Source organism: Hippopotamus amphibius, chromosome 12, assembly GCF_030028045.1.
Source record: "Hippopotamus amphibius kiboko isolate mHipAmp2 chromosome 12, mHipAmp2.hap2, whole genome shotgun sequence".
NCBI classification, from domain to species: Eukaryota; Metazoa; Chordata; class Mammalia; order Artiodactyla; family Hippopotamidae; genus Hippopotamus; species Hippopotamus amphibius.
In genome coordinates, this window is record NC_080197.1 from 7,526,253 (window position 1) to 7,553,568 (window position 27,316).

Sequence of the window (27,316 nt, forward strand, 5' to 3'; positions counted from 1 at the left end):
CTTCATTAAAATTATAATTATTTCTTTAATACCATTTCCTGTATCTACTTTTTCAACTTAATCCCCCACGCTGGCTGCCAAGGCCCTCGGAATCAGGGAGAACCTCTTATGAGGCAGTTTTAGATGAGAACAAAATAAATAAGTAAGATCCAGACAGAGTCAGGAAAATGAACAGTGAAGGAATTATCAAATGTGTGTGGCAAACCAAATTTTTAACAGATGAATAGAAATACATCTGGGAGAAGCAGGAGGAGCTAAAAGGATGTGAAGAGAAGCTACAGAGAACACAGAACACAGGGCATCCCAGTGAAGCCATCAGCACTACATCATTTCCATATCCCTAATCCACTAATTAACTCTTAGCTGAATTTAATCCTCCCTCCCCCAATATTTCTCCACCCCTGAGAAAAACACATCCTAACCAGCAGCGTCCTTGGAAATCCCAACCAACTCAGATCCAGGTGGGATCTTAGCAGGGCCTTTGGGGTTTCACTGGTCAATCTCCTTTTTAGGAAATTATGCACTTTTTGGAAGGAGCACAAATGAAAATGAACCTTTTTAATGTCCCTTCCTTGGGACTCAGCAAAATTTTTTTTTTCCCTAGTGAAAATAATCATTTTGGAAGGAAGGGCCTGGCCCCATGCCTAGCATGAGAACATACACAACCAATGATAATTTGTCTCCCCTTGTAGAAAGAATTCTATTCCAAGGATAGTTCATCCTTCCATCCATTCATTCAACACATATTTCTCAAGCATGGCCTATGTGTCAGGCACAGTTTTAGGGCCTGGGAAATAGGACTGCCAAATTTAGCAAGGAAAAACATAGGCCATCCACTCCAATTTGAATCTAAGATATACAATGGACAATTTTTAGTACAACTATGTCCCATGCAATACACTCACGCTAAAAAATTATTCACTGTGTATCTGAAATTCAAATTTAATTGGATGTTCTATATTTTATCTGGCAACGCAACTGGGCAGAGACTCGTGACCGAGACAGACACCATCCCTGCTCTTTCATGCAGCTTTGTAGCAGTTCTAGCCTCAGAAACTCACAAGACTCAATTCCCGTCTAGCAGTTTGCTGGTGGGAAAACCTGGGGAATAGAGTGACCATCTCTTCAGAAGTACATCACCTCTGGGGGCCCTTTGAGCAGATGTCACTCTTACCGGAGTTGTGTCTTTATTTCCTCATCATACTCCTCTGCATTTAAGATCCTTGGTGAGAGAGCCTGTGTCTTTTTATCTAGACATCTCCTGACTCTGTCTAGTAGGTGCCCAGCATAGACCAGCTGAATGAACAAGTGAACAAACACATAAACGGGTGGATTCCATCAAACGTGATGCCAAACCACACTCATGGCTCATAAGGAAAATATTCACATACCTTCAGAAACACCGGAGATACAGAGAAAACCATACAGCCAGAATCCCAAGACCATATGAGTGAAGAATGATCTTTTATTTATATACACCGAACAAAATAAAGGCTTTTTTAAAAGGGAGGGAGAAGGGAGATGGTGTGAGAGAGAAACTGTAACCCCGTAAAGAATATAAAACGGTGTTTGGAAAGGTGATTTCTTAATCAGGTAATACTGAGTCAAAGTACTGATTTAACGAATGGGGAGTATCATAAAATGATTGCCAACAGTTAGGCAGAACCATAATATTAATAATTGAGGAATATGGTATAAACAAATAACAAATAATTAAGAGCCATTTTATTGTCAGCACTGTCATACAATTGAAACACTCAGAAGGAAAAACCACAAGAATCCGCAAAAGGGTAGGTTCAGAGAGGTGCAAGGGACACGGTGTTGACACTAGAAAATCATTTTGTGACATCGACTCCTTTCTGTCCAACTGTAAAAGAGGGAAGAAAAAGTCGATGTCTATAGAGCAGGTTTCAATTATGCTAAGTATTTTTTAAAGAAAAAAAAGGGGGGAAAGAAAAGGAAAAAAAGAAAAAGACAAATGTGGTATTGCAGAGTTTCCCGAGGACCGCACAGTTAGCCAGGACGTGTAGCTCTTCATAGCTCCCCTCGGGGTCACCCCCTGACCTCTGGGGTGAATCTGTGGCTGACACATCACAAGCACGTCACACAGCAGATTCTCGGCAGTTCCGTCAGTGCTCCGATGGGTAGGCAGGAAAAGTTTCTGTTCGATGAAGCTTCAGAGGGCTGGTGACATCTTTTCCAAAAAAGATTTAAAAATTGGCAGTTATATTTCAAGAAAGCCCACAACCAGATTAGCTAATCACAAGTTTCTCTATAACAGAAATAAGTAACATAGGACACAGGATTTTTTTCCCCAGAGGCGACTCGCAGGGATATGCAAATGAGAGTCATGAGAGATGGCATGATTAACATACTATTTGCATGTGCCTTTGCACTGAGCTATGATCAGACCAGTAAGAGTTAAGGAAAACCTCCACCCTGATATTTCATCTTTATCAACTCCTATACCCAGATATTTAGGGGAAATGAGATAGAATCAAAGGACTGTGGAATCTTTTGGCAAGAACACCCTTTGGAAACCTGACCACAAATTAGACGATATTACACTTTTACCTAGGAAATTTTGCTCTGAAGGAGGACTTCTTAAAATCCACTTTGCCTGTATTATTTCAGGTTTAAGTTCCAAACCAAGAAAAATGAAAAAGTCAGGAAGGCCAGGTCAGGAAGGCAACATACAAGGCCACTGTGAGCCCCCTTTGTGACACAGGAGAGGGACTGGAAAACTTTTCTATAAAGGGCCACATACGAAATATTTTAGATTTTGCAGACTGTATGGTCTCATAGCAACTACTTAACTCTGCTGCCTGTAGCACAAAAGCAACCAGTTAATATGTAAGGAATGGGCATGAATGTTCCAATGAAACATTGTGAACAGAGACAGACAGCAGGCTGGATTGGGCCAGGAGCAGGATTTTGTCAATTTTTGCAGAGCCCTTGATTTTATAAAAACAAGAGGTTTTACTGCCCTCTGCTGGCTAAGGGTTACCCCAAGCAAAGGAATTTACACTGCAGACCAGGTGAACGGCTCTCAGAAGTGAGCAAAGCAAAACCTACACAACAGTACATCATTCCTGGAACCAAACGTGTGGATCAAGCCAACCTAACACACAGGGAGATGGGACCCCAGCTAAGTGGAGCGTTTCTGCCCCGTCAACACATGTTCGAAACACTGGACTGAACAAAAAGCTTCATGGTGGCCTCTGGCCCCTAAGCCTCAAGCTCTATCTCCTTCACCAACAGCTCTGGCCTCCATCACACCCTAGTTGAGTCCCTTTCTGACCAAAGAAATCGTGGATTCGCATATTTGCAAACCTCAAAACGGAACCATAAGAGAATTATATATATCTAGCCATACAGTCATTGGTACACAACAGCAGTGATTATTATTAGAGAAATTTGAATATTAAAATATCCCAAATCACTAGAAATAGTTTGTTCTAGCATCTCAGCCTTTTTGAACATGAATTCTATTCTCATTCCAACACACACACACACACACCATAACATAGAGAAATTGCATTAATGGCTCTGTCTCGCAAGTAAAAATTCAGGCAAATCTTTATTACTATTTGATAAAATTCCCCACAGGAAGTAGACAGCATACAAACAGTATTGATGCAAACCCCAAATACTCAGTCAAGTGCAAGGCCCTACTTGAACCTTCAATGGTAGTTCCTTAGACTCTGAAAGTTTTCGAGAAAAGTGACTGATAGTTTCACTTGGGATCAAGTCGAGATGAGAACACCTGCAGCTTCTATCATGATGGTTAACTGAATCTTCCTGGCTTGGCTGGAAAGCTGTTTTTAAGCTCACAGCCAGGAGATGGATTGAAAGATTTTCTTACACTTTTGCAGTTCACACAAAGGTCACCAGCTGGTACTGGCCTGTGCACCCCATCTGGGCCCAGCCCTGTTCTCTGGCCTGTACAGGGCATGGAACATTTCGAATTGCCTGTCAATATCTGAATGACTGCAAACTTCCCATAAAGGGCCAATGTCCCGGTTCTCTAGGCCCGTGCCCTCCCTGCCTTTTTTACCAGGGACCCCACCACTCAGCTCGAGACCTGGTTTTTGTCATCTTTTCACATTTGCTTAGATCTTAATCTATTACTTAGATCAAGAATTAACATTGAAAAACTAATGTTAGAATTAACATTGTGTTAGAATTAACACTGAAAAACCAGTGTTATAGAGAACATTAACATTAAATTAACATTGAAAAACAATTAGAATTAACATTGAAAACCAATGTTATAGAGAACAGACTTGTGGTTGCCAAGGGGGAGGGGAGATGGGGGAGAGATAATTGGGAGTTTGGGGTTAGCAGATGCAAACTATTATATATAGGATAGATAAACAACAAGGTCCTGCTGTATAGCACAGGGAACTATAGTCAGTACCCTGTGATTAACCACAATGGAAAAGAATATGAAATAGAATGTATGTATATGTGTAACTAAATCACTTTGGTATACAGCAGAAATTAACACAAATTGTAAATCAACTATACTTCAATAAAAGATAAATTTTAAAAAAAGAAAGAAAGAAAAACCAGTGTTAACTCCTCCAAAGTAGCCACTTGCTCCAAGAATCTATCATCCTTAAAATAAAAACGGAAACTGCATGGCCTGGAACCAACCCTCTGGAGGAGCTATTCCATCACATGGTATTTGTCTTGGAAACACCTATGGTGGCAGAATTTCCTCCCGAAGGCAAGGACATATGATAAAAGAAAGAAAGAGCCCTGGACTGAGTCAGAACACTGAAGTTCTAATGTCAGTCCCTCCACCCACTGGCTACGTGATCTTGAGTAAGTACTTGACCTCCAAGGGTCTCAGTTTCTGCCTTCATTGAAATGTAGAAGATAGTCCGACTCTTGTCAACTCAAACTGTTGCCAGGTGAACCAAATAAGCAACATGGAAGATGCCAGATAGAGTGACCCAAACATCAGATACCACTCTTTGATTTCCCAAAAGTATCTCAAGTCACATCTGATCAATGATATAAGTTCTTATTTTTTCTCATTTTTGCTTTGAAACAAGGGATGCTATCTTCTGAGGCAATTCCAACAGAAGGGTTCTAAAAATATTGAGCAATGGGGCTCTTTAGGATTAAGGGCAAAATTCCTAAGATGTTAACTTTAAGAAGGAGGTGAGGGCATTTGAGAAGAATATCGCAATGAAGCTGGACACACTGGCTGTCTCCTAAAGGCCCTTAAGCACCAGCCACACCACCTCCTTTCTGCTCTTTGAATGCCCCAGCTCATTTCTGCCTCAGGGCCTTTGCACTCATTGATCTCTGTGGACAATGTTTTTCCCTGGCTCTCAGTATGGCCACCTCTTCTCAGACTTCAGGTCTTGGGGTAAATACTGCAGCCCGTCTAAAGTCCCTATATCATCATTCTCCCCAAGTTCACAACAACTCTGCTTCGCTATTCTCTACTACAAACACTTTCTTTTCAATATGACATAGACCAAATTTGAAATTACATATACGTGTGTAATTACTGACTGTGACTCTCTTTTTGACTGTAAGCTGTAGGAGGGCAGAAAAAAGTCGGTCGAGTAGCCCCAGTGTATCGCCATCACCTAGCACAGTGTTTGGCATAAAGTAGATGCTCAACAAACATTTACCAAACAAAGGAATGTCAATGAATGAATGGAGAGATGCAAAACCTCAACTCCTTATTAGACAGGTGGTCCTGGACGCATTACTAACCCTTCAAGTTCTGTGTCTTAGCTGCACATGGGAATAAAATACTCTCAGGTGGCTGCTCTATGGACCAAATGGGATCGTGTATGTTAAGTTCCTAGTGCAAATCCTGGAACACAGTAGATCCTCAAGAAATGGTAGCTTTTATGAAGATACTCACTGAGTATGTCCTGTCTTCCTTGTAAGGAAGAAATCTGGCAATTTACTAGCGGTATGTGAATGTTTATATAAAAAAGGAGAGAAAAGACTGCATGTTCAAATAAATTTGCAGAGCTCTAGTTTAAGCAAGACTAAACAGATTTTTTTTTAACCGCAGGACATCTCAGAGCCTTGAAAATATTGATTTGCTTTCTGAACCTCCTACAGGAGAATTTACCATGTAGCATTTTGCCCCAAACTTACTGGACCACAGCACTTTTTTGGAGGAGGGTGACATCAACCAGACGTAGGACAACACAGAAGACAATTGGAAGAAGATGATTCTGGTTGTTTTATGCAATGACTTCTTAAAATAATCCTGTGAACACAGTGCTCAACATACTGCTGAATGCTTCTGTTTCATAAATTCTTCCCAGTTTTCAGGATAAACCTCCTTCACATGTTGATTCTGTATATACTTAAGCACAGAATAGAATTTAGTTTTGAAAACTGTAAAATGGGGTGGGAGAAGCAGTGAAGGTGGATTAAATACATCTTGGTGTATGTGGGCGTGTCTGAAACGTCCTCTCCCCGCTAAAAACAGCAATAATAATGTGGTAATTCCAAAATCAACCAGCAGGTAGCTCTCTAAGACTAAATTCGGAGAGGAAAATTTTCTCAAACCAGTTGGATAAATTCCCTCATAAGTTCCTTTTCTATGTCTGTGAGTCTGCTTCTGTTTTGTAGATAAGTTAATTTGTATCACTTTTTTTTTTTTTTACACAACTTTATGGTTACCAAAGGGGAAAGGTGGGGCAGAGAGGGATAAATCAGGAGTTTGGGATGGACATATACACACTACTATATTTAAAGCAGATAACCAACAAGGACTTTCTATACAACAGCACAGGGAACTCTGTTCAATATCTTGTAATAACCTAAATGGGAATAGAATTTGAAAAAGAATAGATATATGTATATGTGTAACTGAATCACCTTGCTGTACACCTGAAACTAACACAACACTGTAAATCAACTATAGTCCAACATAAAATTAAAGTTAAAAAAAAAAATTCCCTCATAAGGGTCTGTATGATTTCCAAGATTAACCTCCAGATCAGGATTGGCCAGAGGAATTACAATTCATGGATACTAGCAAAACAAGAAGAAATTATGAGCTGTGTCATCTCATCGTGACACACAGGGCCATGATGTTATTAATTTTTCTCAATTTCATTTTTTTTTTCTGGGGATGGGCAGAAGGCAAGAAGGAAGACAGGTGGTATAGGTGAAATAGATGAACTTACCCCATTTATTTGTTGTGTAAATGACCACCTCTGATAAGATAATTTTAGGTAGTTTTTGCACTTTTTTTTAATCTATCAAATTTAGTGGTAAATTAAGCCCCCAAACTACATACACAGTACATATTAGCACTGTATCTCAATGAATATTGGCGACTAAAAACCAATCCACAAGATAAAATAAATATGGACAAATCTACATAGAACATGCTAGTGAGGAAATATCTCAGTAAACACTGGTACAAATTAAGTAACAAAATAAAATAATTTACATTAATTCCTACACAGGTAACAAAAGTATGTGAAAACAAATAATGTGCTGAAATAACACACAAAACATAAAGCAAAAAAAAAAAAAGAATGAAGCAATTACAATGACATTCTCATGTACAGAAATATTCCAAGATAACAGGACATTTCATTGAGTTATCGGCATGCAGTCAAAACAGGAAAAACATAAGAATTCTATTGGAAACTTGTGTTCGATGAAGGTCATACTATATAAAAAAGAGGAAACAATAATAGTTTTAATTATCATCTTCAAAACCTGGAACAAAATCACCTTCAGAACCCTATAAAATTATCAATCACAAAGTTTGATAAGCCATCATCTCTGCAGGAATTCTGCGGCATTTTTTCCCATCATCACTGGCGTTTCCTTCATCAGAAACTAAGCTACGGCTATCTTCAAATTACTGCTGTGTAAGTACCACTACTGTGTTCGTTTCAGAAACTCTGTACCACTGAACTTGAACTTAATTTTACAGTCGTGCAGGCAGACCTTTTTTTATTGTGCTTCACTTCGATGATATTGCATTTTTTAAACTGAAGATTTGTGGCAATTCTACATCAAGTAAGTCTGTTGGCACCATTTTTCCCAACAGCATTCGCTCACTTCGTGTCTCTGTGTCACATTTTGGTAATTCTCACGATACTTCAAACTTGTTCCTTATTATTATATGGGTCGCGGTGACCTGTGATCAGTGATTTTGATGTTACTACTATGACCTGCTGAAGGCTCAGATGACAATTAGCATTTTTTAGCAATAAAGTATTTTTTTAATTCAGGTATGTACATCTTTTTAGACATAATGCTATTGTATACTTAATCGACTATGGTATAGTGTAAACATGGCTTTTGTATGTGCTGGGAAACCAAAAAATTCATGTGACTTGCTTTATCGCCATATTCATTTTATTGAGGGGGTCTGGTAATTGAACCCGTAACATCTTCAAGGTCTGTCTGAATCTTTTGAGGACTGAATTATAAAAACAATAGGTAACAAACCCAAATATAAAGACATCAAATAAACCCAAATCCAATTCTGATGAGTTGTTTGGCTTGTGCCTTGCTATTTTTGACAAAAACAAAAGAAACTTCTCAAAGAATGTGATTTTTTTCCTCTGTGGGGAGGTTTTGTGTTGCTCTGCTCCACTTCTAGAAATAATATTATCACTACTGTTATTTTGGAATTAGTGGGTTACTAGTCTGTGATGATCATCCCAGACCTGTCAGCTAGCTATGGTTTTCCAACCACAATATAGGCTTTTGCATGCAGGTAAATTTGCATTTTTTTGTGGTTGAAAAAATCCGTGCCTGTCTGCTGGAAAATAGAGTTGTTTTCTTTGTAGCAAACAGATGTAGCCATTGCCAGAGGTACCTACATAAACCCAAGGAGCATACAAACTGTGTGCTAACAGTATCTAAAACATCTGCTTTAAACTTAAGTTGATTCTTAAAATATTATTATACCATCAGAGCCCTGATAAGACCCTTAGCCTTAAATCATTTCTGATGAATACCTACTCGCTTTGGTAAAAGAGAGTTAGATTCGTCAAAATAAGGATTGCAAAATGAGTGTCTTCTTCATATGATACTTTCTCTGTCCAGACTGTCCTGACGATTTTTAAACTCTGAGATACGTGCTAATAAATTCTGAAACTGCCATACATACTAAATATCCGGGACTTCCTCACTCTCAGAGGCATCTTGGCAAACATGGGCATCTTATTGGTATACACGAACAGAGATTCCATACCAGTTATGATAAAGTCTGGGAGGTCTGCCTTGGAGTCAGGGAGGGCCCTGGCGATAAGACCTGGAGATGACAAAGAGTTACCTGGGACAGGGGGAGAGGCACCGAATTCCAGGGACACAGGGAAACGCTCTCTGGGGGAGAAATGATCAGGAGGAAGGGCTGACGGGAAGGCTGGGTGACGAGGGTACAGGGAGCAGGAATTTATGGCCGAGGCCATTGTTTCCTGTGGTCATTCATTCGTTCTTGCATTTATCTATTTAGCAAGGTTCTGCATACGAACTAGGCGCATCTAGCAGATATTCTTCAGTGTTTTGGGCTCTTCCTCCTCATCAGTGAGAAATTCTTTGGCAAGAACCCCCCACATAGGCCCACTCATTTATTGGTAAGTTATATAAGCACAAGGTATCCTATACACCATAAAACATACAAAAATACATTTGAAAGTTAAAGAAAATGTTTTAAAACGATTCTAATTGTTCCCGTGGTCCCCCTATGGGCCATTCTGTACCCTGCTTCAGAGATCACTCTTCTGGAAGAGGAGCCTCTTAGGACTGGCTTAGAGTCACAGCAGAACCAGAGCCCAGGGCTCCCCGCCCCCCAAGTCCATTCCCTTCCCAGGAGAGCACGGGTCTGAAGCTTGAGCATCATGACCAACACCTGGGGATCTGTTAACACACACGTGGCCGGGCCCCACCCTCTGAGGTCCTGAGAGGGGCCTGAACATCTGCATTCCAGCAACAGATTCCCTGCTAGACATTGGTCCGCTAGACTATTTATCCAGGCGTGGACGCAGACCTCGTGCCCAGACCCTGTGTAGGTTGTTAAAAGTGCACCTTGCTCAGCCACTCCCTACACCTTAAAATCTAGCATCTCTGGGGTTAAGGGCCCAATAATCTGCACTTTAAACAATTTCCCCCAGGACACTGTGATAAAGCAAGTGACCGGGGAATGAGACGTTGATGGGGGACCGGGCTCTGGGAGGAAGGGGACTAACCAGCCTGGCATGCAATAGCGCTGAGAAGCTGAGCCCCTCCCCAGCCATGCCCCCCCTTTCCCGCGCACAGTGCTCCCCGCACTCACCTTGCAGGCGGTAGAGCTGCCCTGTGCTGTGCTGCCGTGTGATGTGCTGCCAGTATGCACTGCGAGGCAGGGGCACCATGGTGCTCAGCGAGGCGGCCCGCTCACTCATCTTCATCTGGAGCTGTGCCAAAGGAGGAGAGTGTGTCAGCAACGCCAGGGCTGCAGGAGACCTGACCCAGGGAGCCCCACACAGGGAGCTCGAGAACCACGCGCTGGCCCACCAGCAAGTCAGCAGGTGTGGCTACGGTGGTGGCTGCCTGTCGGTTTTGCTGACTTAGCAGCATGCATTCTTCACCCACTGGCAACAGTGCGTTGACTTTCCTGGAGGAAACCTCCCTCCGACTCAACTCAATCCATCCGGCCATGGTGGGGTGGACCCCACCACTGATTCTAGGGGTGGCCGGGGACCCAAGTCAGGCCAATCAGACACAATTCCTGGGGACATTTGTTAAAATTTTTGTGGAAGAGAAAATCAGTAGAGGTAAATTAAGGGAGATTTTGCTTGTTTTATTCATTGCTGAATCCCAGGGTCTAGATTATTTCTGGCACGTGGTAGATGCACAAGAAATACCCATTGAATAGAATGTGTATGAACTTCCCTGTGGGGTTGCTGAGAGGACAGGAGATGGGCCTGGAGCTTATCTTGGTACAATAAAGGGAGAACGTGCCAGTCAATGGACACTATTCTGAGGAAGAGAGTCAAGGAAAGGAAGGGAGAGTCCTGACAAGTTCCACTGAGACCCTGGGTCATACCTGAACCAAGAGACTAGCCCGAGACTTCTCAATTACATGAGCTGATTGTTTCTGTTCAGTTTAAGCTGATTTGAGCTGGGTTCTATCAACAGCATAAGAAAAAGAGCCTTGTCTGCTCCTACAAGTGCCTGAGCCTTGTTCCAGGTACTGAGGAAGGGTGGGGAAGAGGAAGTAGTGGCTTTTGGCACCAAACAACTAAGAGTATCCATTCTAGGAGATACAGTGTGAGGCTTCAGGTCCTTGGGGAGTAGTTAATGGCCTGTCTGACCACACTGGGGGAAGATTCAGAGAGAAGACAGTTTAGTGGGATGGGCAGGAGGTGAATAGAAGGAAATGGGGACAATGCTTGCAAGAAGAGGGGGTGGAATGTGTGATCTGAGGCAGCTGTCCAGCCACCCTCTCCTCTGGGCCCCGGTCTAGACACAAACACGATATACTTTTATTGCATCATTACATGAGAAGTGACAATTTGCAATGTTTGATTTCCTGGAGTTGCTTGACTATCAAATAACCCACCCCAGTCTTATAGAAATGTGCCCAGAAATACATGGATTTATACAAGGATGGGCATTATGATACAGTTTGCAATCATGGAAAACTGGGAGCAACTTAAGTCTCCGTCACTCAGGACCTGATTAACTGCAGAGATACACTGGAATACTTGGCAACTGCCAAACCAGAGGAAGACAGATTTATATCAACTAAAAAGGAAACATTTACATACTGTATCATTAAGGAAACAGTGAATCCCACACAACCCTATCTAGTGGAATGACACTTTAATTGCTCATATGAGAAAAGCTGGCATTAAATATTTATCCATTTGTGTTCAGTGAGATGATACCTGCTTAGCACTTGCCTAGCACAAACTAGGTGCAGGAAAAATGGAGGATCTTATTATGATGAGAATAAACTGCAATGCCCACTGAAAGATTTTTTTAACAGAAAACTCCCCACTCTACACATCTCATTAACATGGTAGTTCCATGCATAATATCTGTATATTCACTCAATAAAGCCAAAATAATATGAGGCTTCACACCCTGGAGACCAAAACTCGTAGTTGATGACATTGACTTTTTAAAAAAAAATTATAACCATCTTTCTAAAGACAATTTTAATTTCGATGTCTTGCATTTACACATGATGGATTGGATTCTTTATCACAATAGCACAATCATCAAAATGCATCTCCAAGTAAAATTACATAGCACTACGTTTCATGGGGACATTTTTTCTTAAACAGGTCCTGTTAAATTGAAAGGGCAAAAAGCTGAAAATAAAAGCTAGTAGAAAAGTTTTGTGACTGTTTCTCTACTTCTGCAGAAATGAAAGTCTCAAAGTTTAAGAGCAAAAACCAACATTCAATCTCATTAATGTGGAATACAAGAAAATAAAGACAGGAACAGAACTGAATTCCCAAGGTACAGATTATATGATTTTCTTATTATAAAGGGATTATATTTAATATAAAAATTTTAATATAAAGAAAATATTTGGGAAATAGCCATCAAGTTCAAATTACTCGCTACATTACTGGGAATATATTTCTGCAGCCCAGCATGATTTGACTATATTTTTAGAAAGCTTACTTATAGGAACAAAAATAAAATGACACCAATGTCACATGTCATAGAGAACATTACAAAGCCTGGTTCTCTGCTTCTTCCCCAAACCTTTGAAAGAATATCTAATTTTATGAAAGGGGCATTTTAATTGTCATTGGAGAAAAATGCTGAGAAAAGTCTTCTTATTTAATAATGCAAAAATGTCTGAGGGGGAGGAAAGATGGCGGTGAAGTAGGAGGACGTGGAATGCATCCCTCTCCACAGATGCATCAGGAATACATCAAAAGACGCAATACTTCCCACAGAGAACCAGGTGAACACCAGCAGACGACCTCAGACACCAGAAAGGACTGCAAAGATCTCGACACAACTGGGTAGGACAGAGGGTAAAAAAAAAGAAGAAGAAGAAAGAAAAGGAGAAGAGAGGAAAGGGACAGGTCCCACACCCTGGGGTGGGAGGATCTGAAACAGAAGGGAGATTGCTGAATTCGGGGAAAAGTCCCTTATCTGATGGGGAAACTCCTTCTCCAACAGGGAACTTCCCTGGGTCAGAAGGGAGGCATCTGGGACTGTTCAAAGTGGGTGAAGCGGCTGAGCTGTGGCAGACGGGAAAGAGTGAGAAACACACGGAGGGTCTGCACCACGGCTCAGCATGTCTGGACTGAGACATCAGTTCACAGCTGAACAGGGGGTCTGGGAGCTGGAACATGGGAACCGGAGAACTGGTTCAGGGTGAGAAACATTGTTGGCGGTGGGGAGACAGACTGAGAGGACAGGAGGGAAGAAATCCACAGCGGAAAGTGCCTACCGCGGGAAGCTGGGTGGCCATGGCGGCAGCTCGATACTGCTGACTCACAAACAGGAGGGAGGAGCCATGGGTGTAGCCTCTCTCTCTCAGTGCCTGTGACAGACAAAGGAAGGACCTCTCTGGGCCTGGCTAACGCACTCAGAGATAACAAAGGCCCCCAGCAGGGCTGGCCTACAGTGCCTGCAGTCGAGAGCCAAAAGTCTGCAGAGTGGCCCAGCTCTGGAGACATTCTGTTTACACCTGAGCTGCTGGCATCCCTCTGCAACAGGCACCCCCATGGCTGACTGAGCCGCCGTGACCCAGGCAGGGCTCCCCAGAGGAGTTGTAGCAGGGGGGGAAGCCACGGTTGGAGTCACTTTCTCGGCCTGAGCCGCCGGTGTCCCTTTGCAACAGGCACCACCCAAGCCACCCAAGCCACTGCAACCCACGCAGGGTGCCACTGCTCACTCAACCCCAGGGAAAGGAGCCACAATTGTACCCTCTCTCTCCCCACACACCGGCGCTTACAGACAAACAATAAAGGAAGCTCTGCTAGTTGCAGAGTAACACAAAAAGCCCAAGGCAGGTAGAAGGACACTTACAGCTGAGACCCCAAGGAAACAGAAATATTAGTATTAATTGTATTGATCTTGTCCATTCTGGGGTCAGTTTTAGCTTTTTTTTTTTTTTTTAATTAATTATGATCTTAGTCCTAAGGGATCTACATGTTTTATAATATATTTTTTTATTCTATTTTTTATTCTATTTTTATTTTTAGCCTTTTTTAATATTTCTATTTCTAGCTAAGTTTTTTTGTAGTGCTGACTGTATCTCTCCTACCTTATTTTCATCTCTATCTTTTATACATTTCTATTTTTTCTTTTTCTTTTCATATTTCCAGTCACACTATGCTCTTCTATTGCCCTGTCTTCTATCCTTTTTTAGTTTCTTTTATCTTAATATACTTATAATCAGTATTATCACTCAGCTCTGTTTCCTTGCTTTATTGTCCAGATAACATACTACTTAGTTCTAAGTATAATTGTCTGATTTCATTCTGAGAATCTTCAGTCTCTCTGGGGGTACTCTCGCTCTTCATTATATTTGATCCCAGCTTTCACAATCTCCCTGGATTTGTGTTTGTGTGTGTGTGGCGGTTTTTTTGTTTTTGTTTTTGTTTTTGTTTTTTTATTTTGAATTTCTGTTGGTTTTCTCTTTGATTGTCTGATAGCATACTGGGGTTCTTCTCTCAGGTCTTTCTAGTGCCTTATGTTCTATTGGACTCAGTATTTGTGTGTCTGAAACATATATGTGTTTCCGTGATTTAGTATTTGTTTGACTCAACTCTCTGCCATTAGTCTGGGGCTTGGGCAGTCTTCTTTAAACCCCTTTATTGCTGGGACAAGCAACCTCTGAAGTCTGGACTACTCCATCAGAAGTCAACAAGGAGGCTCTGGGGAGGGAGTACTGAATCCAGGATGCAAGACTACTAGGGAGTCCTCAGGCACAAGGAAGATTAACTGCAGAGAACTTTCACAGAGCCCTGTATCAGAGTCTAAGACTGGGCTTCATCCGACTGTCTGCAACTGCCAGTGCTGGACACCTCACACCAAACTACAAACAAGATGGGAACACAAACCCACCCATAAGCACACAGACTACCTAAAGCTATATTAACCTCACAGATACCCTAAAACACACCACCTGACACGGCCCTACTCATGAGAGAGAAAAGACACAGAGCCACACCCCAGAAAGCAGACACCAGACCCCCCACCAGGAAGGCTACTCAAGACAGTGAATACAACCACAGGGTACAGAGGGCAGAAACAAGAGGAATTACTACTAGGCAGCATAGGGAAAGGAGACAGTAAATCCTATAAATTAGACAAAGTGAGAAAAAAAAGAAACACCATGAAAGCAAAGGAGCAGGAAAAAAAACCCCACAAGACCAAATAAATGAAGAGGAAATAGGAAGATTGCCTGAAAAAGAATTCAAAGTAATGATAGTAAAGATGATCCAAAATCTTGACAACAAAATAGAGAAAATACAAGAAACATTTAATAAATATCTAGAAGAACTAAAGAGCAAACAAACAGTAATGGACAACAAAATAACTGAAACTTAAAATACTCTAGATGGTATAAACAGCTGAATAACTGAGGCAGAAGAACGAAAAAGTGAGTTGGAAGATAGAATGGGGAAAATAACTGCCACAGAGCAGGAAAGAGAAAAGAGAATAAAAAGAATAGAAGACAGTCTCAGAGACCTTGGTGACAACATTAAGTGCACCAGCATTCGAATCATAGGCATCCCAGAAGAAGAAGAAACAAAAGAAAGTGTCTGAGACAACATTTCATGAGGTTATAGGGGAAAACTTCCCCAACATGGAAAAGGAAATAATTAATCAAGTCCAAGGAGTGCAGAGAGTCCCACACAGAATAAACCCAAGGAGAAATACACCGAGGCACATATTAATCAAACTAACAAAAATGAAACACAAAGAAAAAATATTAAAAGCAGCAACAGAAAAGCAACAAATAACATATAAGGGAGAACCCATAAGGATAACAGCTGATCTTTCTGCAGAAATTCTGCAGGCCAGAAGGGAATGGCAGGATATACTGAAAGTCCTGAGAGAGAAAAACCTACAGCCAAGAATACTCTACCCAGCAAGAATCTCATTCAGATTTGAGGGAGAAATCAAAAGCTTTACAGACAAGCAAAAGTTAAGAGAATTCAGCACCATCAAACCAGCCTTACAACAATTGCTTAAGGAACTTTTCTAAGTAGGAAACACAAGAGAAGGAAAAGACCTACAAAAACAAACCCAAAACAATTAAGAAAATGGTAATCAGAACACACATGTCAATAATCACCTTAAATGTAAATGGATTAAATGCTCCAACCAAAAGACACAGACTGGCTGAATGCACACAAAAACAAGACCCTTCTATATGCTGCCTACAAGAAACCCACTTCAGACCTAGGGACACATATAGACTGAAAGTAAAGGGATGGGAAAAGATATTACATGCAAATGGAAGTCAAAAGAAAGCTGGAGTAGCAATACTCATATCAGACAAATTAGACTTTAAAGACTATTAAAAGAGACAAGGAAGGACACTACATAATGATCAAGGGATCAGTCCAAGAAGAACATATAACAATCGTAAATATCTATGCCCTCAACATAGGAGCACCTCAATACATAAGGCAAATGCTAACAGCCATAAAAGGAGAAATCGACAGTAACACAATAATAGTAGAAGACTTTAACACCCCCCCATTTACATCAATAGACAGATTTTTCAAACAGAAAATAAATAAGGACACACAAGCTTTAAATGACACATTAGATCATCTCAACTTAATTGATATTTATAGGACATTCCATCCCCAAACTACAGAATACACTTTCTTCTCAAGGGCACAGAGAACATTTTCTAGGATAGATCACATCCTGGGTCACAAATCAAGCCTCGGCAAATTCAAGAAAACTGAAATCATATCAAGCATCTTCTCTGACCACAATGCCATGAGACTAGATATCAATTACAGGAAAAAAACTGTAAAAAATACAAACACATGGAGGCTAAACAATACGCTATTAAACAACTAAGAAATCACTAAAGAAATCAAAAAGGAAATCAGAAAATATCTAGAAACAGATGACAATGAAAACACAACCACCCCAAACCTATGGGATGCAGCAAAAGCAGTTCTAAGAGGGAAGTTTATAGCAATACAGTCCTACCTCAAGAACAAGAAAAATATCGAATCAACAACCTAACCTCACACCTAAAACAATTAGAGAAAGAAAAACAAAGAAACCCCAAAGTGAGCAGAAGGAAAGAAATCATAAAGATCAGATCAGAAATAAATGAGAAAGAAATGAAGGAAACAATAGCAAAGATCAATGGAAAAAAAGCTGGTTCTTTGAGAAGATAAACAAAATGGATAAACCATTAGCCAGACTCATCAAGAAAAAAAGGGAGAAGACACAAATCAATAGAATTAGAAATGAAAAAGGAGAAGTAACAACAGACACCACAGAAATACAAAAGATCATGAGAGACTACTACAAGCAACTATATGCTAATAAATTGGATAACCTAGAAGAAATGGATAAATTCTTAGAAAAGTACAATCTTCCAAGACTGAACCAGGAAAAAATAGAAAATATGAACAGGCCAATCACAAGTACGGATATTGAGACTGTGATTAAAAATCTCCCAACAAACAAAAGCCCAGGGCCAGATGGATTCACAGGCAAATTCTATCAAACATTTAGAGAAGAGCTAACACCTATCCTTCTCAAACTCTTCCAAAATATTGCAGAAGGAGGAACACTCCCAAACTCATTCTACAAGGCCACCGTCGCCCTAATACCAAAACCAGGCAAAGATGTCACCAAAAAAGAAAATTACAGGCCAATATCACTGATGAAAATAGATGCAAAAATCCTCAACAAAATACTAGCTAAGAGAATCCAACAGCACATTAAAAAGATCATACACCATGATCAAGTGGGGTTTATCCCTGGAGTGCAAGGATTCTTCAATATACGCAAATCAATCAATGTGATACATCATATCAACAAATTGAAGGATAAAAACCATATGATCATCTCAATAGATGCAGAAAAAGCTTTTGACAAAATTCAACATCCATTTATGATAAAAACTCTCCAGAAAATGGGCACAGAAAGAAATCACCTCGACATAATAAAAACCATATATGAGAAACCAAAAGCCAACATCATTCTAAATGGTGGAAAACTGAAAGAACTCCCTCTAAGAACAGGAACAAGACAAGGGTGTTCACTCTCACCATTATTATTCAACATAGTTTTGGAAGTTTTAGCCACAGCAATCAGAGAAGAAAAGGAAATAAAAGCAATCCAAATTGGAAAAGAAGAAGTAAAATTGTCGCTCTTTGCAGATGACATAGAAAACCCTAAAGACTCTACCAGAAAACTGCTAGCACTAATAGATGAATTTAGTAAATTAGCAGGATACAAAATTAATGTGCAGAAATCTCTTGCATTCCTATACACTAACAACGAAAGAGCAGAAAGAGAAATTAAGGAAACTCTCCCATTTACCGTTGCAACAAAAAGAATAAAATACCTAGGAATAAACCTGCCTAAGGAGGCAAAAGATCTGTATGCAGAAAACTATAAGACACTGATGAAAGAAATCAAAGACGATATAAACAGATGGAGAGACATACCATGTTCTTGGATCAGAAGAATCAACATGGTGAAAATGACTATACTACCCAGAGCAATTTACAGATTCAATGTAATCCCTATCAAATTACCAATGGCATTTTTCACAGAACTAGAGCAAGAAATCTTACAATTTATAGGGAAACGCAAAAGACCCCAAATAGCTAAAGCAATCTTGAGAAGGAAAGATGGAGTTGGTGGAATTAGGCTTCCTGACTTCAAACTATACTACAAGGCCATAGTGATCAAGACAGTATGGTACTGGCACAAAAATAGAAAGGAAGATCAATGGAACAGAATAGAGAACCCAGAGGTAAACCCAAGCACATATGGGCACCTTATCTTTGATAAAGGAGGCAAGAATATACAATGGAAAGAAGACAGCCTCTTCAATAAGTGGTGCTGGGAACATTGGACAGCAACACGTAAAAGAATGAAATTAGAACACTTCCTAACATCATACACAAAAAAAACTCAAAATGGATTAAAGACCTAAATGTAAGGCCAGATACTATAAAACTCCTAGAGGAAAACAAACGCAGAACACTCTATGACATCCATCAAAGCAAGATCCTTTTGGACCCACCTCCTAGAATCATGGAAATGAAATTAAGAATAAACAAATGGGACCTAATGAAACTTAAAAGCTTTTGCACAGTGAAAGAAATCATAAACAAGACAAGAAGGCAACCCTCAGAATGGGAGAAAATACTTGCCAACAAAGCAACAGACAAAGGATTAATCTCCAAAATATACAAGCAGCTCATGCAGCTTAATACCAAAAAAGCAAATAACCCAATCCACAAATGGGCGGAAAACCTGAACAGACATTTCTCCAAAGAAGACAAACAGATGGCCAACAAACAGATGAAAAGATGCTCAACATCACTCATCATTAGAGAAATGCAAGTCAAAGCCACAATGAGGGATCACCTCACACTGGTCAGAATGGCCATCATCAAAACATCTAGAAACAATAAGTGTTGGAGAGGGTGTGGAGAAAAGGGAACTCTCCTGCACTGTTGGTGGGAATGTAAGTTGGTACAGCCACTATGGAAAACAGTTTGGAGGTTCCTTAAAAAACTAAAAATAGAACTACCATATGATCCAGTAATCCCACTCCTGGGCATATACCCAGAGAAAACCATAATCCCAAAAGAAACATGTACCACAAAGTTCATTGCAGCACTATTTACAATAGCCAGGACATGAAAGCAACCTACATGCCCATCAACAGATGAATGGATGAAGAAGATGTGGCACATAGATTCAATGGAATATTACTCAGCCATAAAAAGGAATGAAATGGAGCTATATGTAGTGAGGTGAATAGACCTAGAGACTGTCATACAGAGTAAAGTAAGCCAGAAAGAGAAAAACAAATACTGTATGCTAATTCATATACATGGAATCTAAAAAAATGTTACTGATGAACCCAGTGACAGGGCAAGAATAAGGATGCAGATGCAAAGAATGGACTGGAGGACACAGGGTTGGGGTCGAGGTGGCAAAAGGGGAAGCTGGGACAAAGTGAGAGAGTAGCATAGACATATATATACTAAAACAGATAGCTGTAAAACAGATAGCTAGTGGGAAGCTGCTGCATAGCACAGGGAGATCAGCTCGCTCCTGTGTGACGACCTAGAGGGGTGGGATAGCGAGGGTGGGAGGGAGGCTCAAGAGGGAGGGGATATGGGGACAAATGCATAAATACAGCTGATTCACTTTGGTGTACCTCAAAAGCTGGTTAAAATGTGTAAAGCAATTATATTCCAATAAAGAGCTTAAAAAAAAATGTCTGAATTCTCGAAGAGTGAAAAGACTTAGGAAGTCATGTGGTGAGGAGTCTAGCCACCCTCTTCCTTCTTTATTGCTGTAAGTAACCCTTACCCTCTGATCTCGATACCCTGCCCATCTCAGGCTGCACTATGGCCGGGCCCAAGCCACATCCCTCAGTGCTGCCACTTCCACCCACCTGTGGTGCCCACCCCCCTTACCCCTTCCCACCATTGCAAATGCCACTTCCTAAGCCTGAGCTCCCTCCACTCCTCACCTGGCTAACACCTACCTTCCCTTCAGGAGGCAGCTCAGGAATCCCCTCCCGACAACTCTTGCCCCTTAATGACACCAGGTGCTCCTACCGACATCCCACAGCCCTGCTCTTTCTCTGATGATTTCACTGTTTTGGGACAGCAGCTAAACTGGCCCACCTCTTCCTGTAGCCCATGCAGTTTGAGTAAGTGGGGATTATCTTTTATCTCTGTTTCCCCAACACCTAACTGGGGTCCCCAAAGGCTGAACGAATACAGGAAGGATGAATGAATGAACAAATGAAGCCAGCACTTGCCCAGGTAGCAGGGAATACATCCTAATGAACCCAGCAAATTAGAAGCACTGTCAGCCCAGAGCTGAATTCCTGCTGAAGCTCTAGGTCGAGGTTAAGTCAACGCGGTTCTCGGGGAGCTGAGGCGAATGTGGTGATAAGACTGCTTCATTTTACTCTGCCATTCAAGTGAAGAGCAGAAGCAGGGCCTCGGGGAAAGACCTGCTCACGTGTGTGCGCACAATCGGTCAGAGCAGTGCGACAGCAGGGCAGCTCGGCTCTGAACATTTATTCATTCCACCAGCGGTGTGAGCTCAGGATCCCACCAGGGAAGAAAGACAAGGCTTCGAGAATGTCGAACAAATGCCTTCTTGTACTCCGACACTCAAACTTTCCCCCTAAACAACAGGGGTGCACCTAGGTCTCTTCCTAACCCAGCTTGAGCAAGTTCTGATGCTGCCCAGGGGCCTGAGATGATCACTCAGTGGATGTAACTGATTGGGTTTCAAGGACACACAAACATTGTGCTGCCAGGGGTGGCAGGGAGTCAACCATGCTCCAGATGAGCTGTGTGACATGGGACACCTCCCTCCCCATGTCTGTGCCTCCAAGTCTCCTTTCTATGGAGAAAGACAATAAGGAGACAGATAATGAAACTCAGCAAATAGAAACAGACTGCCAGAAAAAGGAAGGAAGTCCTGACACACGCTACAACACGGATGAAGCTGAAAACACGATGCTGAGTAAAAGAATCCCATCACAAAAGACCACGTGGTGCATGGTTCTATTTATACACAATGTCCAGAACAGGCAAATGCAGGGAAAGAGGATCGGTGGTTGCCTAAGGCTGGGTGGATGATGGCTAAAGGAGATGGGTTTCTTTCTGGGGTAAGAAAATGTTCTGGAGTTGATTGAGGTGATGGTTTCACAATTCCGTGAATATATTAACACCACTGAATTGTACGGTTTAAAAGGGTGTATTGTATGGTATGTGAACTACATCTCAATAAAGCTGTCCTCGAAAAAAGTAAAATAAAATCAGATGTGGACCACTTTCTTAAAAGGCATAATGTAATGAGGTAGTGGGTGGCTACTTCCAGTCAAGAAGTCGCAGGAGAAGGTAACATTTAAATTTGAGCGATAACTGGACAAAGCACGGTTCCCCACCATTTTCACCATCAACAACGCAAACAGATCCTTTTAAAAACCTCCCAGTACTCGCAGTGAGGGAAGTGCTCATTGTCAAGGCCCTTTTTTCATAATAGCGGGCAAATCACATCAACCCTCTTGGGAGAGAAACATTCTAACGACCTCTAAACACAGTGTGTCAGCAGGAAAAACAACTGCCCTCTCCATCGCCAAGCACAGTTTTGGTTTCTGCTCCTTTCTTTGGTTTGGCTGACACTTACCTGTGGCTTGTGCCTTCTTTTATGAGTCTGAGACCAGGCGTGCAGGGCAGCGGCCGGTGTCTGACATAACACTACACCACACCGTCCTCCTCTGGAATCCATCTGTTTTTACAACAAAGCACTGTGTTTTGCAAAAGTGAACAGCATGACAGGATGTAACTGTCGCTGCTACGGTCACCCCATCACGAGTATGTCCACGTGCCGCGTATGCGACATTGCTGTGGATCTGTTCAGAGACCAGCACAAACCAGCACAACGGCAAACAGATGATGACTTCAAGACCCAGTTCCCTCCTCATCAGACTCTTAAACGTCCCCTGGGCTGCCCCTTAAAGTAACTCAAGTGGGGTCTCTGCCAACAGCCACTCTGCATGTGCATTTCACCTCGTAACCTTCTACTCACTCAACCTGGGCCCTGAAGTCACCCAATGAGGACACGGTTTTGACAATACGCTTGTGCTGTGAGTCACAGCTACATCGACGCCGAATGTCTGCTCAAGTTGAGAGACTTCCAAAGCTCATCCGATTCTGGTTGTAGCCTCGGTTCAGGGAAGTATATATAAAGCAACTTATTTTCTCCAGATATTTTTGGCACAACATGTGCGCAAAGTTGAATCAGAAGGAACAATTCAGTCCAAGAAAGAAAAAGTAAAACTAGGTTCTAAAAGAAACCCACATTTCCATGTCTTTCATTCCACCTAAACCCAGCTGTATGAGTGACACCACCCTTCAACTCAGGGACATTCTCCACTCAGCCTCCTGAACGATGCCTAAACGTTCTCGTGTGAAAATCACATTTGGAAACAGACTCTCACCTATGCTTTCTGGACCCAGGTCAGCAGTTCTCGGAGCTCTTCAACTTTAGCAAGCAAGAATCATCTAGAAGGCTCATTAAAAGGCAGATTCCTGGCCCCCATCCCCACTGTAGGTGGGCGATTTGCATGTCTCCCTAGTTTCCAGATAATTCAGATTGTACCAGTCCAGAGACCACACTTTGAGAACCACTGTCCTATGTTATTTATCACCTTTGAACCAATCACTCTGGGAAAAAAGTTTTCCACTATAGTAAGAGCCCAAACTCTGGAGTCAGGAAACTGGAGTTAAAGTCTGGAATTTGCCACTAATAACTGTATGGCTCTAGGCTAGTTATTTAACCTCCTTTAGTCATCACTATCATGTCAGTACAAAAAAAGGAGAGAGAGAGAGAGAGAAAGTTTCTCCTTTGGAGCTAATTTCAAGAACACACATGACTTGTCATGAGGTTTCATCAGTGTCAGCAATAGTTCTAATTAGCCCTATATCAATCAAAATACTGTCTTTAGCAGGAGTTCTGAATAAGGTCCTAATAGGAACACTCACATTTTCTTTTTAAACCTCAATATTTGGTATTGGACTGTATTTCTGGCTTGAGGGCAGAAGTTTTTAAAAGTTTTCAGGCAACAACAAAAAAGCCACACATCGAATCAAATAAACAAATATGCTTAGAGAATATATTTAATCACCTGATCCAGTTGGGGTACAATGAATTCAATGAGCAAGCATGGATGAAGCTCTTATTATAAACATGGAACAAGCATAGCAACAGGAGAAAATCGAGAAGCTCTAGGGTTCCCCTCCCCCTCCCCAAGAAGTTTATATTCTCAGAGGCAGCTTTAGCTTTGGATTTTGCAGTATTTTGCTGGCACCTAAAAGGGGTGGGGCGGAGGGAGTCCACATTTTTGTGATATTTATTACCCATCTTTTAAAAGTTGTAATAAACTATATTGTCTCTTAATATGTTGATATATTTTTATTACATTCAGGAAATACAGAAAAGAATACAGATTTGAAATAATCACTTAGAAAATCTCAGAAAAAAACAAAAAGAACAAACAAAAAACAAAAACAAACAAAAAGAAACAAAGAGAACTTTTAACATAATGTTTTCTTTTGGTCTTTTTAAAAAATGTGCATACATGATGTATATTTAACACAAACTGCAGGATAATGTATATACTGTTACACCTCCTCTTTTTTTCATTTAATATATTATAAATGTATCCTAATGTTTCTAAATACTGACATCTTCTACACTGTCATTTTATTTTATTTTATTTTTAAATATCTTTTTGTTTTTTTAATAAATTCATTTGTTTGTATATTTATTTTAGTGGCTGCGTTGAGTCTTCATTGCTGCATGCAGGCTTTCTCTAGTTATGGCGACCAGGGGCTGCTCTTCGTAGCGGTGTGCAAGCTTCTTATTGCCATGGCTTCTTGTGTTGTGGAACATGGTCTTCAGTAGTTGTGGCACGTGGGCTCAATAGCTGTGGCTTGTGGGCTCTAGAGCACAGGCTCAGTAGTTGTGGCACATGGACTCAGTTGCTCCGCAGCATGTGGGATCCTCCTGGACCAGGGATCAAATCCGTGTCCTCTGCATTGGCAGGTGGATTCTTAACCACTGTGTCACCAGGGAAGCCCTACACTGTCCTTTTAATGCCTGCCTCATAGCCCGTCCTTTGGTGGCACTATACTTTATTTGCTCATTTCCCTAACAATTTTTAATTTACCAGATAAGATAACAGAATTAAATTGAGACCTAACCTTTTAAACACTTTTCCCCTGCTAACCACAGTTTTTATCCTGAGACCCACCTTATCCACAACTATTCTAATAATCGGGTTTTTTAATGAATTTTAAAATTTAATTTTAATTTACATGTCATATGGGATTTTAGACTGACTCAAAAATTGCTTTTAAATGTGACTAACATCAGAAAAGTAGATGAGTTGGTAATTTCGTTTTTATTCTTAAACAAAAACAGTCTTACCTTCACATTATTGTATTTCTATACAACAGACTAACCTGTTAGCTATTAAACAGAAAAGGGTAGATCTTCATGAAGTGGTATGAAACAATTCTAAAATCAAAGGGCCACATTTACTCATTGACACGTTACTTATCATCACTGGGACGGGTCTAACCACCGTCTATCCACACTCTGATGATTCTCAAATGCGCGTCTGTAACTCCGCTCTCTCCCCTAAACCTGACTCCCGTATTTCACAGCCTGCTCCCCACCTCCACCTAGATGTCCAGTAGGCATCTCTCACTTAACATGCGCAAACTGGAACCATCGTTTCTGCCCCCTCCACTCCCTGCAAGCTGTTCCCCTTCTAGGTAAATGGTTCTTCCGTTCGACCCATTGTTCTGTTTAAAGAAGAGGAAGAAGAGAAATCTTTGAGACTACCTTGGTTCCTCTCTATCCTACAAGAGAGTTCAGCCATCAGCAAATCCTGTTGTTCAAAATGTATCCAGAATCCGCTTTTCACCACCTCCCTCCCCACCATCCTGCACGCACATCATTTGCACTCACCTGGATGCCCGGATGATGTAAATAGTCCCTAACTCTCCTTCTTAATTGTACTCTCGCCTCACCCACCCCCGGTCTTTCCCAAACAGCTGCCAGAGTGCCCTCTTCAACAGTAAAGGCAGCATATCTCATCTTTTATCAGAACCCTCCAATGACTTTCCAACTCACTCCCTGCAAAATCCGAAGTATTGACCACAACCCAAAGGTCATATAGGACTCAGTTCCTACTTACTTCTAAACACTTCCTACCCCTCTTCTCATTTCACCTGCCTCAAATTCATAGCTTTGTACTTGAACAGGCACAGCACACAGTTGCCTCAAGGTCTTTGCACTTACAGTTCCCTCTGCCTGGAACAGAGATGGTACATGTATACAATGGAATATTACTCGGCCATTAAAAAGAATGAAAAAATGCCATTTGCAGCAACATGGGGGGACCTGGAGATTATCATACTAAGTGAAGTAAGTCAGACAGAGAAAGGCAAATATCATATGATATCGCTTATATATGGAATCTAAAAAAAAAAAGATACAAGCGAATTTATTTACAAAACAGAAACAGACTCACATACTTGGAGAATGAATTTACGGTTACCTGGGGGGGATGAATTGGGGGAGGGACAGATTGGGAGTTTGGGATTGACATGTTACACAGTGCTATATTTAAAAGAGATAACCAACAAGGACCTACTGTATAGCACAGGGAACTCTGCTCAATACTCTGTAATAACCTAAATGGGAAAAGAATTTGAAAAAGAACAGATACATGTATATGTTAAAAAAACAAACAAAAAAAACCCCAAAGTTTAGAAATTTCCACTCCTCCCTTCCCTCCTCTCTCTGCCAGAGTATCACCTTTTCAGAGCAACAAACCTCCCTCATTCTCTCCTCCTTTACAATGCGGTTTCCTTCATAGCATTTGCCAACTCTTGATACAGTTTTATGTTTATTAGCTATTGATGACTGTCTCATTCTCCATAACAATGAGTAAACTCTTTGAACCCAAGGAGTCTTTCTTGCTCTCTGTTCCTAGAACAGGGTCTGACACGAAGTAGGTACTCAGAAAAATGCATGTACTTATTAATACATAGATACATTATATTTTTAAGTGATATGATGTTCTGGAAGGAGGCAAAGGAGCTGGTAAAGTGTTTGCTTCCAAGAAAGTAAACTGGGGACCTGAGATGACTGAGCATGGGAAAGAGACTTATTTTACATGGTATAACCTTTTGTATAATTTTATGTCATGTGAATGAAATATTTTAATCCAAAAGCCTTCTTTTGAAATCTTCAAATAAATCCTAGCTCCTTCCCTCAACTGCATACCATTCCACGCACTAGTTTCAAGAACTCTGAAACCATGAGTAAGGCACTGAGCAATGTGGGTAAATACCCCCACTCCTCCAAGAAACAGGCTTCTGGAGAGGAAAGATCTTCCCACTTCCCACACTGTCATTTTGAGGCCCTCCCCCTCCCAGCCCTAACTCCCTTGATCCTCTCCAGATGACACTTACTAGAAAATGAAAACAAGGGGAAATTAAAAAGAGACTAGAAAAGAGCTCGCAAAGAAGCTTAACCATAATTTCACATTTCTAACCAG

The 27,316-nt window shown here is 41.1% G+C and overlaps 1 protein-coding gene across 2 annotated transcripts in view; it reads right to left on the reverse strand.

Annotated features, from left to right (window-relative positions):
- Window positions 1-1,450: 1,450 nt before the first annotated feature.
- The window catches only part of DOK5 (docking protein 5), a 149,212-nt gene continuing 123,346 nt past the window's right edge, over window positions 1,451-27,316 (reverse strand). Inside the window, exons 7-9 of one of the 2 annotated variants that reach the window (XR_009048578.1) lie at window positions 10,295-10,415; window positions 6,136-6,349; window positions 2,109-2,194 (exon numbers count right to left, since the gene is read on the reverse strand). Coding sequence is in view for 1 of the 2 variants with exons in the window: in XM_057704251.1 (XP_057560234.1) it covers window positions 2,130-2,194; window positions 10,295-10,415 (186 nt within the window). In the remaining variant the exon portion in view is untranslated. Of the gene's footprint in view, window positions 2,195-6,135; window positions 6,350-10,294; window positions 10,416-27,316 lie in introns of both variants that reach the window. The other variant, XM_057704251.1, reaches the window with a different exon arrangement.